Source organism: Myodes glareolus, chromosome 23 (genome assembly GCF_982192425.1).
Source record: "Myodes glareolus chromosome 23, mMyoGla1.1, whole genome shotgun sequence".
Lineage (NCBI taxonomy): Eukaryota > Metazoa > Chordata > Mammalia > Rodentia > Cricetidae > Myodes > Myodes glareolus.
This window is the reverse complement of record NC_142048.1, coordinates 28,263,689-28,276,936: the sequence shown is the minus strand read 5'-3', so window position 1 is coordinate 28,276,936 and position 13,248 is coordinate 28,263,689. Positions and strand designations below refer to the sequence as shown.

Genomic DNA, 13,248 nt, shown 5'->3' with positions numbered 1-13,248 from the left:
TTATCCTGCCTGACTAGCTAAATAATTATCATGGAAGATTTCTAATCCATCAAAGCTAAATTGGGCCATTAGCCCCTGTCTTCCTCCTATCAAAAGGAGTAGCAAGGGCTCAAGCCACGAGTGCTGTCATTACTTATAATTGTTCCCAGCACACTTTTTTTCAAGCCATAATCATGGGTAATCAAAGTGATAATCACAAAACACAGCCAATCCAAGTTAAAGACCAGCACAACACCCTCAGACCATACGGCCACGTAAATGCTTGCACACACTTTTCTGTGTTATGTGACTCAAAGCTGGGACATTTCTAAAACTATTTTCGGTGGCTTTAATACTCTTTTTACTGAGTGATAATAAGAATAATGTCATCCAGCCAATACCTTGGCATCAAGCTGTTCCTGTAGAGAACAAAAAGGTCTATGAACAAGGCATTAGTCAGTCTATTACCACTATACAGTCATGGGCTAAGTTGTATTCAACTTAGACTTTTTGAGCTTCAGGAAACTGTTAACCCATGTGCCCTGTCTTGAGGAGACAAAGACCCTGTTCTTCATATCATGCAGATTCTCAGGCATCTGGCGACAGATGGAGAAATGATTCAGTAGCTAATCACTGAAGCCCGTTTGCACCGTCATAACTATGCTTGAACATGGTCTGTAGGCCTCTATGGGGAAACATTTCAAATAACCATGCATCATTTCAAATCCGTGTGCGACACTGACTGCATATTCACAGAAGAAAAGAAGGTTATAGAGATGGATGTAGCTACTGATGCCAGGTAGAATCACGTGTACAGAGCACAGACCCATGAGTATATTAACATCCCTATCCAGCTTCCTCTGGGGCTTCTGAGACAAAAATGAACAGGTTTGAAAATTGTCAATGTATTCAAAACAAGGAACCGTTATTCCTACGTTTAAGTTGGGTCATTCGGGCATGTTTCAAATTCAAGACTTGAGACACTGCTGTGTGGTCCTGTGGGCAACAGAGTAAAAATTCTGCCTTTAATTACACAAATACACAAACACACATACACACACACGTGTGTATGTGTGTATATGTATATATCCATATATGTCCATATATATATATATATACCCATATAAATGTGAATATATATATACCCATATAAATGTGTGTGTGTATATATATACGTCACATCTCTGGATTCCTTTCATTTGTCCTCCAAAAAAGGGACAACCATGAAGAATTCTTTAAATACACATGCTACATTATCATAACAGAGGGAAGGAAATCTGTGCATGGTATTCCCGCTTTCACAAAGTCTTCCCATTCCTCCTTGCTCGTTTAAAGTACAGCTGTACTCAAATTAATGATTTGGGTCTTGTTGCCGTAAATATTTTTTTTTAAAACAAAGTGGCTTGTGCCTAGATCAGTTTAAGGGATTCACTGCAGTTATTCTCTACTGCTCATTTGCCAGATGATCTTCATCCTCTCGGTCAACACGGAGGAAAGCTCACTCAGAGGTGGGGGTAGCAGGCTTGCCTGGGGAGTGCTGGACCCTGGGTCCTGTCGCCAGTGTCCCACAGCCAAAGGGCATTTACAGAGAAGAAAGCACGTGTGACCTCACTGGAGAAGATATTAAATTTGGCCATTTTTTTTTCTAAACTAAAAATCTCATTTCTAATACACTGCTTTTTGAGTTTCCTAAAGGAAGAGATGCAGCCAGAAAGGGAGAAGGTCAGACTATGCTTGAATTTTGAGATATCGAACGAGGTCCAGTCCATTGCAGCTAACGTTTGGTGGATGAATGTAGCATGTGTAAATTGCAGAGACATGGTAGAGAGGTGGACCCTAATTCCTCTTCCTAACCATTTTGCTAATCCTAGAGCAGGTAATGATGCCTTAATTAACAATAGCCTTGCTGCCGGGTTTGTTCATTAACCGCTGTGCTGTGCGTTCTGTGGCTCTGTGTATTTTGTCTGCCGTGTACAGGAATTCAAACCCATTGGTGCCGCGCACAACAGAAGGGCCCAGCCTTTCGTTGCAGCAGCAAACATTGACGACAAAAGACAGGTAGTGAGCGCTTCCTATAACTCACCAATTGGGCTCTATTCAACTAGCAATATCCAAGATGCACTACACGGCCAGCTGCGGGGTCTCATCCCCAGTTCACCTCAAAAGTAAGTACCGCCGCTCGGTTCCAGCCAATGTTCTTCACAACGTGGTTTCTTTCCCGACGTCCAGCTCTTGCCATTTCCTCCTTTACTTTCTCAAAGGTGCTATCACACTTGTTTTTAGAGAGAAGCATCTAGAACTTGGCTCTAAATGTTCTGGGGCCCAATCAGCCAGTTCCTGAATATTTAGTAGCTACGAGGTTTAAAAAAAAAAAGGGAATGTCTGGTTCCATCATCACCCTTCTTAGGCATGTCAATATTTGGTGGTTAATCATCCTCTCTTCACAAGTCTCATGCATTTACTTTTACCCCCAAAAGATCAAGCCGCCACTGAGGGATTTTTTTTTCTTTAACCCTTTGTTTTTGCAGGATGTGAACTACTTTGAACACAAGCACAATATTCGGCCCAAACCTTTCATAATTCCAGGCCGAACAAGGTCATAAACTCTGAGATTGTGAAGTTTGAAGTGCATGCTGCTTTAACCAATTCTTACTAACCGCCCGGAAAAGTAACTTCTAGGTGTCTGCAGTGACTTTTCACTGGGAAGCTTATTTTCAAAGCAGAAGACAACTCACTTAGCAGCGAAGGGGAGCCAGGTAGCACCTGTTATTGAGGGTAAATATTGACTAGATGGCAGGGCTGGGAAATCTTAGGTGATCACCGCGTGTATTTATAGCTAATGACCCAGAAGCTCCGCGGATCCCATCCAGAACACAGTGGCCTCTCAGGCAGGCAGATGAACTCTGTCCCAGGTCAGGAAAGCCCAGCCTGCAGAGATAAAAGGAAAATGGAAACCAACCCAGGCAGCAGCAAGGGGAAGCCAGGATTGCTTTATGAGTTTGACAGACTCTGGCCATCTTACCTCAGTTCCTGCCTCTCTTTGCACCTTCAAACCCACCACTTTAGCCCTGATATAAGACTAGCTTTTCATGCATATGAATTCTTTCAAAGGAAGAAAGGCTCCTGAGACAGAAACTTTTCTGTCTGGTGAAAATCAGTATTAAGATGAGAAAAGGAAAGCAATTACTGTGAGTGTTGCTGACTCATGGAGGACGCTGTATAAGAAACATAATAATACTAAACCTCTAAATTCTTTATCTGTCAATCGGAGATGTGATTGTAGTGGCACAATCATTTCCAGAATCTTCTCTAGACATTGAACTTGAACTTCAGTGGAAAGGAATACCAAAATCGCAACTTCAGGAAGCCTCAAACCCATCACTCTGTCCTTTGGTTAGTTAACCCAAGGAAGCTATTGATCAGAATAGGTGGATGCTAACGGTTTAGAGAAATGGCAGAATGGTTTGCATCAGGTGACCCAAACTGGTAGCGCATAGGTGATCTCATGCCATAGGCATGATTTATTTAGCCCTCCCACTGTTTGCTTTATGTGGGGTTAATTAAATATTTTTATGTGCCATCTTATTGAAATGCTCATTACTGTTAAGTACATGTTAACTGGTACATTTCATAATTATGTGACTGACCTTGTAGGTACTGAATTCCTGCGACTAGTAAATCCTTACATCATATGTGGTTTTTCTAAATGTAGACCCTTCATTAAGCCACAGGAAGGGTCAGGAGATTATCTCCAAATAAACCACACAATTTTCCTATCAGACACAGGAGAAACATGAACGGGAGAGTGGGAGAAAGGCGCTCAGAAAGCTGTGGTGTCACATGAGGTGTCTCTGTAAGGCTGGTCCCGTGTTTTATGCCCACCAACCAGAAATGAGCCTGGAGCATCACAGTGTGGGCCCATCCCATGCGCACCGGATAAAGGCATCAAATCCTGAGAGCACTCCGTGCTTCCTGAGTGTGAGACACGAAGCGTCAGAAGCCGCTATCCCCGCTCCACCTTTAGGTCTACCCCATGCTCCCTGTCCCCTTCTTCCCATTCCTTCTTCTCCTTTGTCTTTTCCCTTTTTTTCAATACTACTCCTACAGTGCTCCACCTTACGTCACACAACACACCATATTAAAAGTTAAAAATGCATAGGGCACATGCTTTTAATCCCAGCACTCGGGAGGCAGAGGCAGGTGGATCTCTGTGAGTTCGGGGTCAGCCTGGTCTACAGAATTAGTCCTAGGACAGTTAGGACTACACAAAGAATCCCTGTCTTGAAAAAAAAAGTTAAAAATGCTATTTTATCATTGAATAATATATAGCTAAATATATTGAATAAAGACCTAGGACACATTTGATTGTACAGTTCAAAGAAAGTCAGAGGGGCATTATTCTATATTTATATAATGCATAATTTACATAATATATTATAAAATATAATTTATTCTATATTAACTTTAAGGTGGTGATAAGGACAAACTATTCGCAATTCGCAAGTTTGTCACTTGCAGATACCTCTTAATACAACAGAATTTAGAAGAAAGGAATCTTCTAAAAATGAGTAAATAAATAACAAGTAGCTGTGTACGGATTCTACAGACTAGTGGAAACGCCTCTCTTCTCCCTTCCTCTCTCCCCTCGCTATTTGCTCTAGCCTCGGAACCTTCTGCTCTCCCCCAGTGATTTGTTCTCAGCAAGGTAGAATTTTGAGAGACAAGCTAGCACTGCAAATGAACAACTTGTTCAGTCTGAAGTAGAACAGGTGTAGGGGATTTATCTGCCGCTCTGCCTGGTGTTTCGGCGCTAGCTCTGACTCCGTGATGACTTCATCATAGTCAAGGCCATTTAACGCTCCGGTGTTCTTATATCGAAATCTGTGACATCTTAAAGCCGGAGCCGTAACTCAAAATGCGCACAAGACATTTTTATGGATCTGGATGTAAAAACGAAATGGTTTTGCGTAGTTTTAAAGAAGTTACATCCAGAAATCTGCCCTCCCCACCAAACGTCGGAACACAGTCCCAAGGAAGTTCATTGTCTGTAGGAGAACCCACCTGGCTGTGAAATAATTGAGGTCACCGTCCCCTTTCAAGGTGACCTATCACATCACTAAGACAGCCTCAAGAGATCACACCAGCATCTGCCTTCCCGATCAAGTCCCTGGACTCGTGAGTCCATTCTGCAGTGCCTAGAGTCCCTGAGAACCATTTTATTCAAATCAACCCGGAATTCTTTTAACACTGACTTGAACATTTATAAAAGGTCACTCTCGTTGGTGTGACATCATCTCCGCCATTTAGTAGACACGGGGCCCCTAATTTATTAGTCACAGGACCCCAATTCGAATGATAAAAGAGGGAGAAATAGAAGACACAGTCTTGGACAAATTAAAACCACATGCACATATATATATAGCAATATACAATCCCTAATGGCAGAAAAGGATTGCTAATTACAACCCAGAATAAAGCATATCTGTGAGTTCCCGTTGATGATAGCTCACCCAGCATCTAGCATCCTGTCTGATGCACAGGAGGCCATGCCAGTTCTAAGCCTCTCCTGAATGGGCCTATTATGTTGGTCCCTCAAGATTTAACTCGCTGTCTCAAACTCCCATTTTTCAAGTCCACAAACCTCATTACGCTGACGTCAAATCATTTAATCCTGACCAAACTGCCTGACAAGAGAAAATTTTCTTCCTTCCTCTTAGCAGTTAAAGTCAATTTTAGGAATTGGTGCTGAGCCTAAAAAAACAATGAATAAGGCCAGATGGCATTTTGGTATGTGACCTAACTATCGTCCTAGCTTGGTTTTAAACAAATTCTCAACAGGCAGGAGCAAAACGGACGGTGTAGAAAGTTGGGTTGTACAATACAAGACCCTAAAAAAATTAACTTATTTATTGACAGTGTTGTCCACACTAACCAGGTTGCAACATTGAATGAATTTAAAAAAAAAAAAAATCACTGCCCAGCACCCTTTTGGATTTTGGTGTCTATGCTGGGCTGTAGTTAACAACAGTAGTCCTTCAAAGCAAATGCAAAAATGGGGTCCCATCCTTCACAGCTGACTTTAAGACAATCGCATCACATCTATGTATGTGTCTCAAGTTCACAGCAACCCTAACAGGCAATCATAACAGAGGTTTTCATGAATAGCTTGACATAGCTTGGTGATGGAGTAACTAATTAGCGTGCCTGAGGCCTAGGTTCAATTCCCTGCACCAAGTTAATGAATACTAACTAATTAACAAATGCATGTCAGGTGTGGCTGGTTGCCAGTTCATTTTCGTAAAGAGTACCAAATCGCCCTAGTTCTTGATTAGGATGACCAACCTTTGTAATATTTTTAAAGTCCCTAAACAATGTTCTTAAAAGGAAATAAAAAAAATATGCATGGAAATGTGTGCGTGTGTGTCCAAAATCTTGCATGAAACACCTCTGTACAAAGGAAACAAACCTTAGCCCAGAGTAGCACCTGAATAATCCAAGATAACCTACTTGTTCTGTGATCAGCCGCAAGGTGGTGAGCATTTGTGGACTGTTTCTGGCTCCTGTGCTAAGTTACAGAACGGCTCTTTAAAAGTCTATTCTTAATAAGATAATATATTGAAATAGTAAAATATTGACAAAATAGCTCGAAAATATAATGTTTATTTAGACTGTCCCACAAGTTGTCAATTACTATCTGGCCAAGGCTTGACTTTGACTGAAGCAAGCTTATTTTGAAACGTTTAGCCTAAATCTTCATGCTACATAGTGTTATAATTTATGAAATACCATTCTTGATACTCTCATTATAAAATCGAGAGACATAAAAGAAAATCCTTCAGCCAGTAACCTTTAAGTTACCCGCCCACTTGGGCGTGGCCTCTTATACCATATATGCCAACACAAAGCCCACTTGCTCTCTCTTCCGGCTGCTGGATTCGGTTGCTATTCCCCGTAGGAGCAGAGGACTGTGATCTGCGAGTCTAGCCCTAAATAAATAACCCTTTATTATACTCAATTCTGAGCTAGTGTGGGATTTCTTTTTAGCGGCTGTCTTCATTCCTCCACCATTTACCTGTGATATTATCAGAAACTAAATTATTTGGCTTATTTTTTTTAATGAGAATAGACATTTATTGTCTACCTACTTTATATACTCTTTCCACACGTTCACCCTCAGCTTGATAGAATCAAGCCAACAAATGCTATACCACCTGCGACTTTGTATTGTGTCCAAGTTCTTTGAGTGTGTGTGTGTGTTTTCATCATCCCTCTCAGGAACACGTTAGCCAGGGATTAGACTGATACGATCGCCCCTTCTGTCCCAGTTCCTTCTAACTTCTCTGTACTTGTTTTCTGTGTTCTCCCGACCCATCGTGTCGTCTCTGTGTCACGGTGTCCTTAACACAGTGGCTGCAGCACGCCTTCCGGTGCTGACTGTGCCAGTGGACGCAGCACCCCTTCTTCTGTCAGTACCGTTAGCACCATCTGCCCAGGCGACTTGAAAGTTGCGACTAAGATGGCCCCTAACATTCCTTTGGAAATGGAGCTTCCTGGTGTGAAGATTGTCCATGCTCAGTTTAATACACCCATGCAGCTCTACTCAGATGACAATATTATGGAAACACTGCAGGGTCAGGTTTCCACAGCTCTGGGGGAGACACCCTCGATGAGGTAATACGAGTCTGTTTGAACCGTGGGCCCCTTGACTAAACACATGGGCGGTGTCAACTTTGACGGTGTCTTCTAATTGTCTTGGTGGAAAGAAAGCTATGTGAATGCTTCAAAGGAAAAAAAAAACTTATTGCAAACATTGAAGCCTGGTGATAAAACTTCTCTATGTAGATAAGAGGACAGATAGAAAGAAAATGAAACCACATAAAGACCAAATGGATGTCTTTGGAAAGCTTTATAAATGCCTGATTTAGTATTCTCAGAAGTGGCTGGTGATCTTACATCTGTCTTTTGTAGATGAAAAGATGGGAGGTGGGGACAGGGAGAGTCCACAACTATTACGGGATGATCCTTTCTCTTTCTCTAATTGCAGGAGAGTCTTGCTGTCTAAAATGTTTGCATTTCATTAAGGTTTTAAAGCAAATTCTTCAAGCTGTTAGTGAAGATACATTCTGTCTTTATTTTGACTAGTTTCTTTTTTGTTATTAATGTCTGTTCCAAGTACCTTTTCAACCAAGCTTTTTCCAATTAAAAAGATTTATTACGGAATAAAATCCCATTGCTTCTTTTAGTGTTGCAAAAATCACTTTCTATAAATTATTGTGATACTTGAGAATGCTATGTAGCAATATCTCAGAGTTGTCACAGGGTTTATACAGTGAGTTAATCCCAAAGCCATTTTGTAAAGAAATATATATATATATATATATAATTTTTTTAAATATGACAGGTGATTAAAATATACACAGATATGTTTCTAGGTGGTACGATTAAATAACAAAGTATTTAGTGCCTAACAAGTAATAGTACGATAACATTTTTAATTGTTTATTATTAATATATTTACTGAAAACATAGCAAATAAAACTGCTCTCACGATTATTAATGGGACTACTAAAAGCAATTGTCAATTTAGCAAACATTGGTGGAAGTTACTTCACTGTGTGGTTTGAAACACTGTCGAGTGAATTCCATCCACTGACAAGTTATATGAAACTTCGTTTTATATAAAAAGGGGATTATTTAGCTGGGCGGTGGTGGTGCAAGCCTTTAATCTCAGCATTTGGGAGGCAGAAGCAGGCGGATTTCTGTGAGTTCAAGGCCAGGCTGGTCTACAAGAGCCAGTGCCAAGACAGGTTCCAAAGCTACACTGAGAAACCCTGTCTCGAAAGAAAAAAAAGGGGGGGGGGATTATTTAAACTTCTATGAGTGAGAATAACAAAAATGAGCTCACTCCTCTACTGTGTCTGCTGGTTTTTTTTTTTTTCCTGAAAAGAGGGGGTGGGCGGTTTTGTTCATATCTATAATTATATAACCATCAGACCAGGACTTGGTTTTTAAATTACCATGTCTGACAGAAGTCACCTCCGTGAATTCACATGGTATTTCTTAGACTAGAGACTCACTTGAGAGTTACCCCTGCCTAGCACTGGCTGGGAACAAAGGTTGGCACTGTTGTCATGACGCCTCGCGGGACCCCCGACGGTGCGTCACCGGCTGTATTTGTGTTTCAGTGAACCCACAGCCTCAGTACCCCCCTCAGTCGGATGTGTACCGCATGCTCCACGACAATCGGGATGAACCAACCCCTCCTCGCCAGTCAGGCTCCTTCAGGGTGCTCCAGGAAATGGTGAACGACGGGCCTGGTGAGCCTCTACTACTATCTACTGACTTGTTTGTAGCCCTCAGGTGGGTAGAGAAGAGGAACTGAGCAGTAGGGGATAGACGTCTGCATACTGGTTTTAGTCAGTATTCAAGCGAGTCTTTGCTCAGACAGATAAGGGAAAGAACTTTCTGGATGTATCCAAGTATTTATGAAACAAAACCACTCGTTTAAATAAAAAATACCAAAACCAAATTCTATCCATAGTAGTCAAGGGCCAGCATAGCTTATTAATCAGAAAATTTAGTTTTCAACAGATGCTAGAAGACTTCTCAGCCTCTTCCCCCACAATTCCTTAAGTATTATAAACCTTGAGGCAAAAACAAAAAATGAAATGGCTGGGTGTGATGGTGCACACCTGTAATCCCAGCACTCAGGAAGCAGAAGCAGATTGATCTCTGAGTCTGAGGCCAACCTGGTCTACAGAGTGAGTTCCAGGACAGAAGGGCTACACAGAGAAACCTGTCTTGAAAAACTACAGATAGATAGATAGATAGATAGATAGATAGATAGATAGATAGATAGATAGATAGATAGATGATAGATAGATAGATGATAGATAGATAGATAGATAGATGATAGATAGATAGATAGATGATAGATAGATAGATAGATAGATAGATAGATAGATGATAGATAGATAGATAGATGATAGATAGATAGATAGATAGATGATAGATAGATAGATAGATGATAGATGATAGATAGATAGATAGATAGATAGATGATAGATAGATAGATAGATAGATAGATAGATAGATAGATAGATGATAGATAGATAGATGATAGATAGATAGATGATAGATAGATAGATGATAGATGATAGATAGATAGATAGATGATAGATAGATAGATAGATAGATGATAGATAGATGATAGATAGATAGATAGATGATAGATAGATAGATAGATGATAGATAGATAGATGATAGATGATAGATAGATAGATAGATAGATAGATAGATGATAGATAGATAGATAGATAGATAGATAGATAGATGATAGATAGATAGATAGATAGATAGATAGATAGATAGATAGATGATAGATAGATAGATAGATAGATAGATGATAGATGATAGATAGATAGATAGATAGATAGATAGATAGATAGATAGATAGATGATAGATAGATAGATAGATAGATAGATAGATAGATAGATAGATAGATGATAGATAGATAGATGATAGATAGATAGATAGATAGATAGATAGATAGATGGATGATAGATAGATAGATGATAGATAGATAGATAGATAGATAGATAGATGATAGATAGATAGATAGATGATAGATAGATAGATAGATAGATAGATAGATAGATAGATGATAGATAGATAGATGGATGATAGATAGATAGATAGATGATAGATAGATAGATAGATGATAGATAGATAGATAGATGATAGATAGATGATAGATAGATGATAGATAGATAGATGATAGATAGATAGATAGATAGATAGATAGATAGATGATAGATAGATAGATGATAGATGATAGATAGATAGATAGATAGATAGATAGATAGATAGATAGATGATAGATAGATAGATAGATAGATAGATAGATAGATGATAGATAGATGATAGATAGATAGATAGATGATAGATGATAGATAGATAGATAGATAGATAGATAGATAGATAGATAGATAGATAGATGATAGATAGATAGATGATAGATAGATAGATGATAGATAGATAGATAGATGATAGATAGATGATAGATAGATGATAGATAGATAGATAGATATAGATAGATAGATAGATAGATAGATAGATGATAGATAGATAGATGGATGATAGATAGATAGATGATAGATAGATAGATAGATAGATGATAGATAGATAGATAGATAGATAGATAGATAGATAGATGGATGATAGATAGATAGATAGATAGATAGATAGATAGATAGATAGATAGATAAACATAAAATAAAACCTACTGTGCTCCTTGCTCTGGACAAGGTGCCTTGCATATATAGTATTACTAAGTCTTCACAATAACTCAGGAATGTAGAAACTATTATTTACCCCAATTGACAAATGAGAAACAGAGGCAGAAGAAAAGCGGAGTTGGAGGTCACACAACCAGTCCGTCGGAGCGGTAACTGCTCGCCCAACTCTGTTGTCCTCCAGTTTATTCTTCAACCTAGGTTTTCTTCTCCCTACAAGATGTACAGTGCCCTTCAAGAGTCGCACAAAAGGCGGAAATGCCTCATGAGGATGGGTGCAAAAGTGGAAGTTAAGTGCTGGCAAGGTTCTAGAAACAATGGCCAACTGTGTCCAACAGTGGTGTGGATATGAATGATGTAACCACTGTGGGAAGCAGGGCAGGTGCTCCTTAGAAGGTTCATTCAGCGTCAACCCAGCAGTTCTGTGCCTGCACAGACATCTCAAAGCAGAAATGCAAACACACACTTGTGCAATGGCATTCCGGTTATTCTCAAGGACCAGGCAGATGGAAACATTCAAATCCCCGTTGAGACCCAAGTGGATAAACAAAGCGTGATAACATACCCAGGACACAGTGTTATTCCACCTCTAAAAGGTATGAGATTCCTACTGACCAAGAATCTGAATGAACCTTGAAAGCTGTAGGCTAGGTCAAAGAAACCGGACATAAAAGGAAAGATCCTGTTGGTTCTGTTTATATTCAACATCTAGAGCAGACCATTTTATAGACAGAAGGTGAAGAGGTTTCTAGGGTTAAGAGGGAGGGGAAGAACACTTCCTGCCTGGTGGTTACACGGGCCGCAGTTTCTGTCTACAGATAATGAAAGGGGGACAGAACACACGTGATATGCAGCAGGCGAGTGTCCTTCTCGGAAAGCGTTGGAATGGCAAATTTTATGTCGTATTTTTTCCCCGGAAGACATCGAATGAAGGATGCTCTCTGCTCCCTCCAGCATCTTGCAAGAGTTCCCAATAACAGATTTTGGAAGCGATGTCATTTTAAAGGGGCTGTTTCAGAACCAAGCCTCTCCTGCCCCAGTGGGTCCTACTCCCGTTGAAACCTCGGGGCGGAGGCAGCTGAAGGATTCCTTGGGCTAAAGTGCACACTTTAAAATAGACACGAAAGTGCTCGCTGTCAAATCGACTCCAAGCACAAATGGGGCCAGCTGTTCCCTGCCATAAATGGAAACGCTTTGTTTTACAGATGACCGTCCTGCTGGAACTAGAAGTGTGAGGGCGCCAGTTACCAAAGTCCACAGCGGAGCTGGCGGTGCCCCGAGGATGCCACTCTGCGACAAGTGTGGCAGTGGTATTGTGTACGTCTTACTTTAACTCGGGAATTCACTCTGAGTCTTGCTGGCAGTTTTCCATTTCTTGTACTTTTAAGACTTTATGTAGAAAAGGCAATTTTGGAAAAGTTAAATTTCTGTTCCTTAACTTAAAATAGAACATCTACAAGGCTTTAGCATATTTGGCCAGTGCGCCGTGGTCAGAACCTTAAATTGACGTAGTGTGTGAGTCAGCAGTCTGCACCTTCAGAAACACTTTTGTGAAAAAAGATTCTGCCCAAATGTGTATATGAAAACAATATCCAGGGATCGTGATTTCCATTTTAAAAGTAAATTTCATTAATATATAATCTTTGAATACTTATTTTTCTAACTAGAAGAGAAACAGATGCAGAGACCATTGGGCTGTGAATTAAAGTGCATTGTGTAACCAATTATTTTAATTATACAAATATCAAGATAGAAATTTTCAAAATACTGTCAACTTTCATTGTCAAGAAATTCCACATGGAAACAGTCACCTTTGCTGAATTCAGATTTTTCAAGTGAGTCATATCATCTTAAGTGTGTTTCACGTGGACATTTCTACTGCCCGTTCCCCAACACAAGTAGAGACAAAATTCACCCAGTTATCCAAGAGAGCAGTGAGTGAATGGAGAGCCTGCTTAGAACAGAGGGGACAGA

At 40.1% G+C, this 13,248-nt stretch overlaps 1 protein-coding gene across 1 annotated transcript in view; it reads left to right on the top strand.

Moving 5' to 3' along the window:
* Positions 1-13,248, top strand: part of Pdlim3 (PDZ and LIM domain 3) — a 32,824-nt gene that overhangs the window by 18,499 nt on the left and 1,077 nt on the right. Inside the window, 5 exon segments of the mRNA XM_087900704.1 lie at positions 2,508-2,575; positions 7,387-7,650; positions 9,165-9,183; positions 9,185-9,296; positions 12,480-12,591. Of these exon segments, the coding sequence (XP_087756830.1) occupies positions 2,508-2,575; positions 7,387-7,650; positions 9,165-9,183; positions 9,185-9,296; positions 12,480-12,591 (575 nt within the window).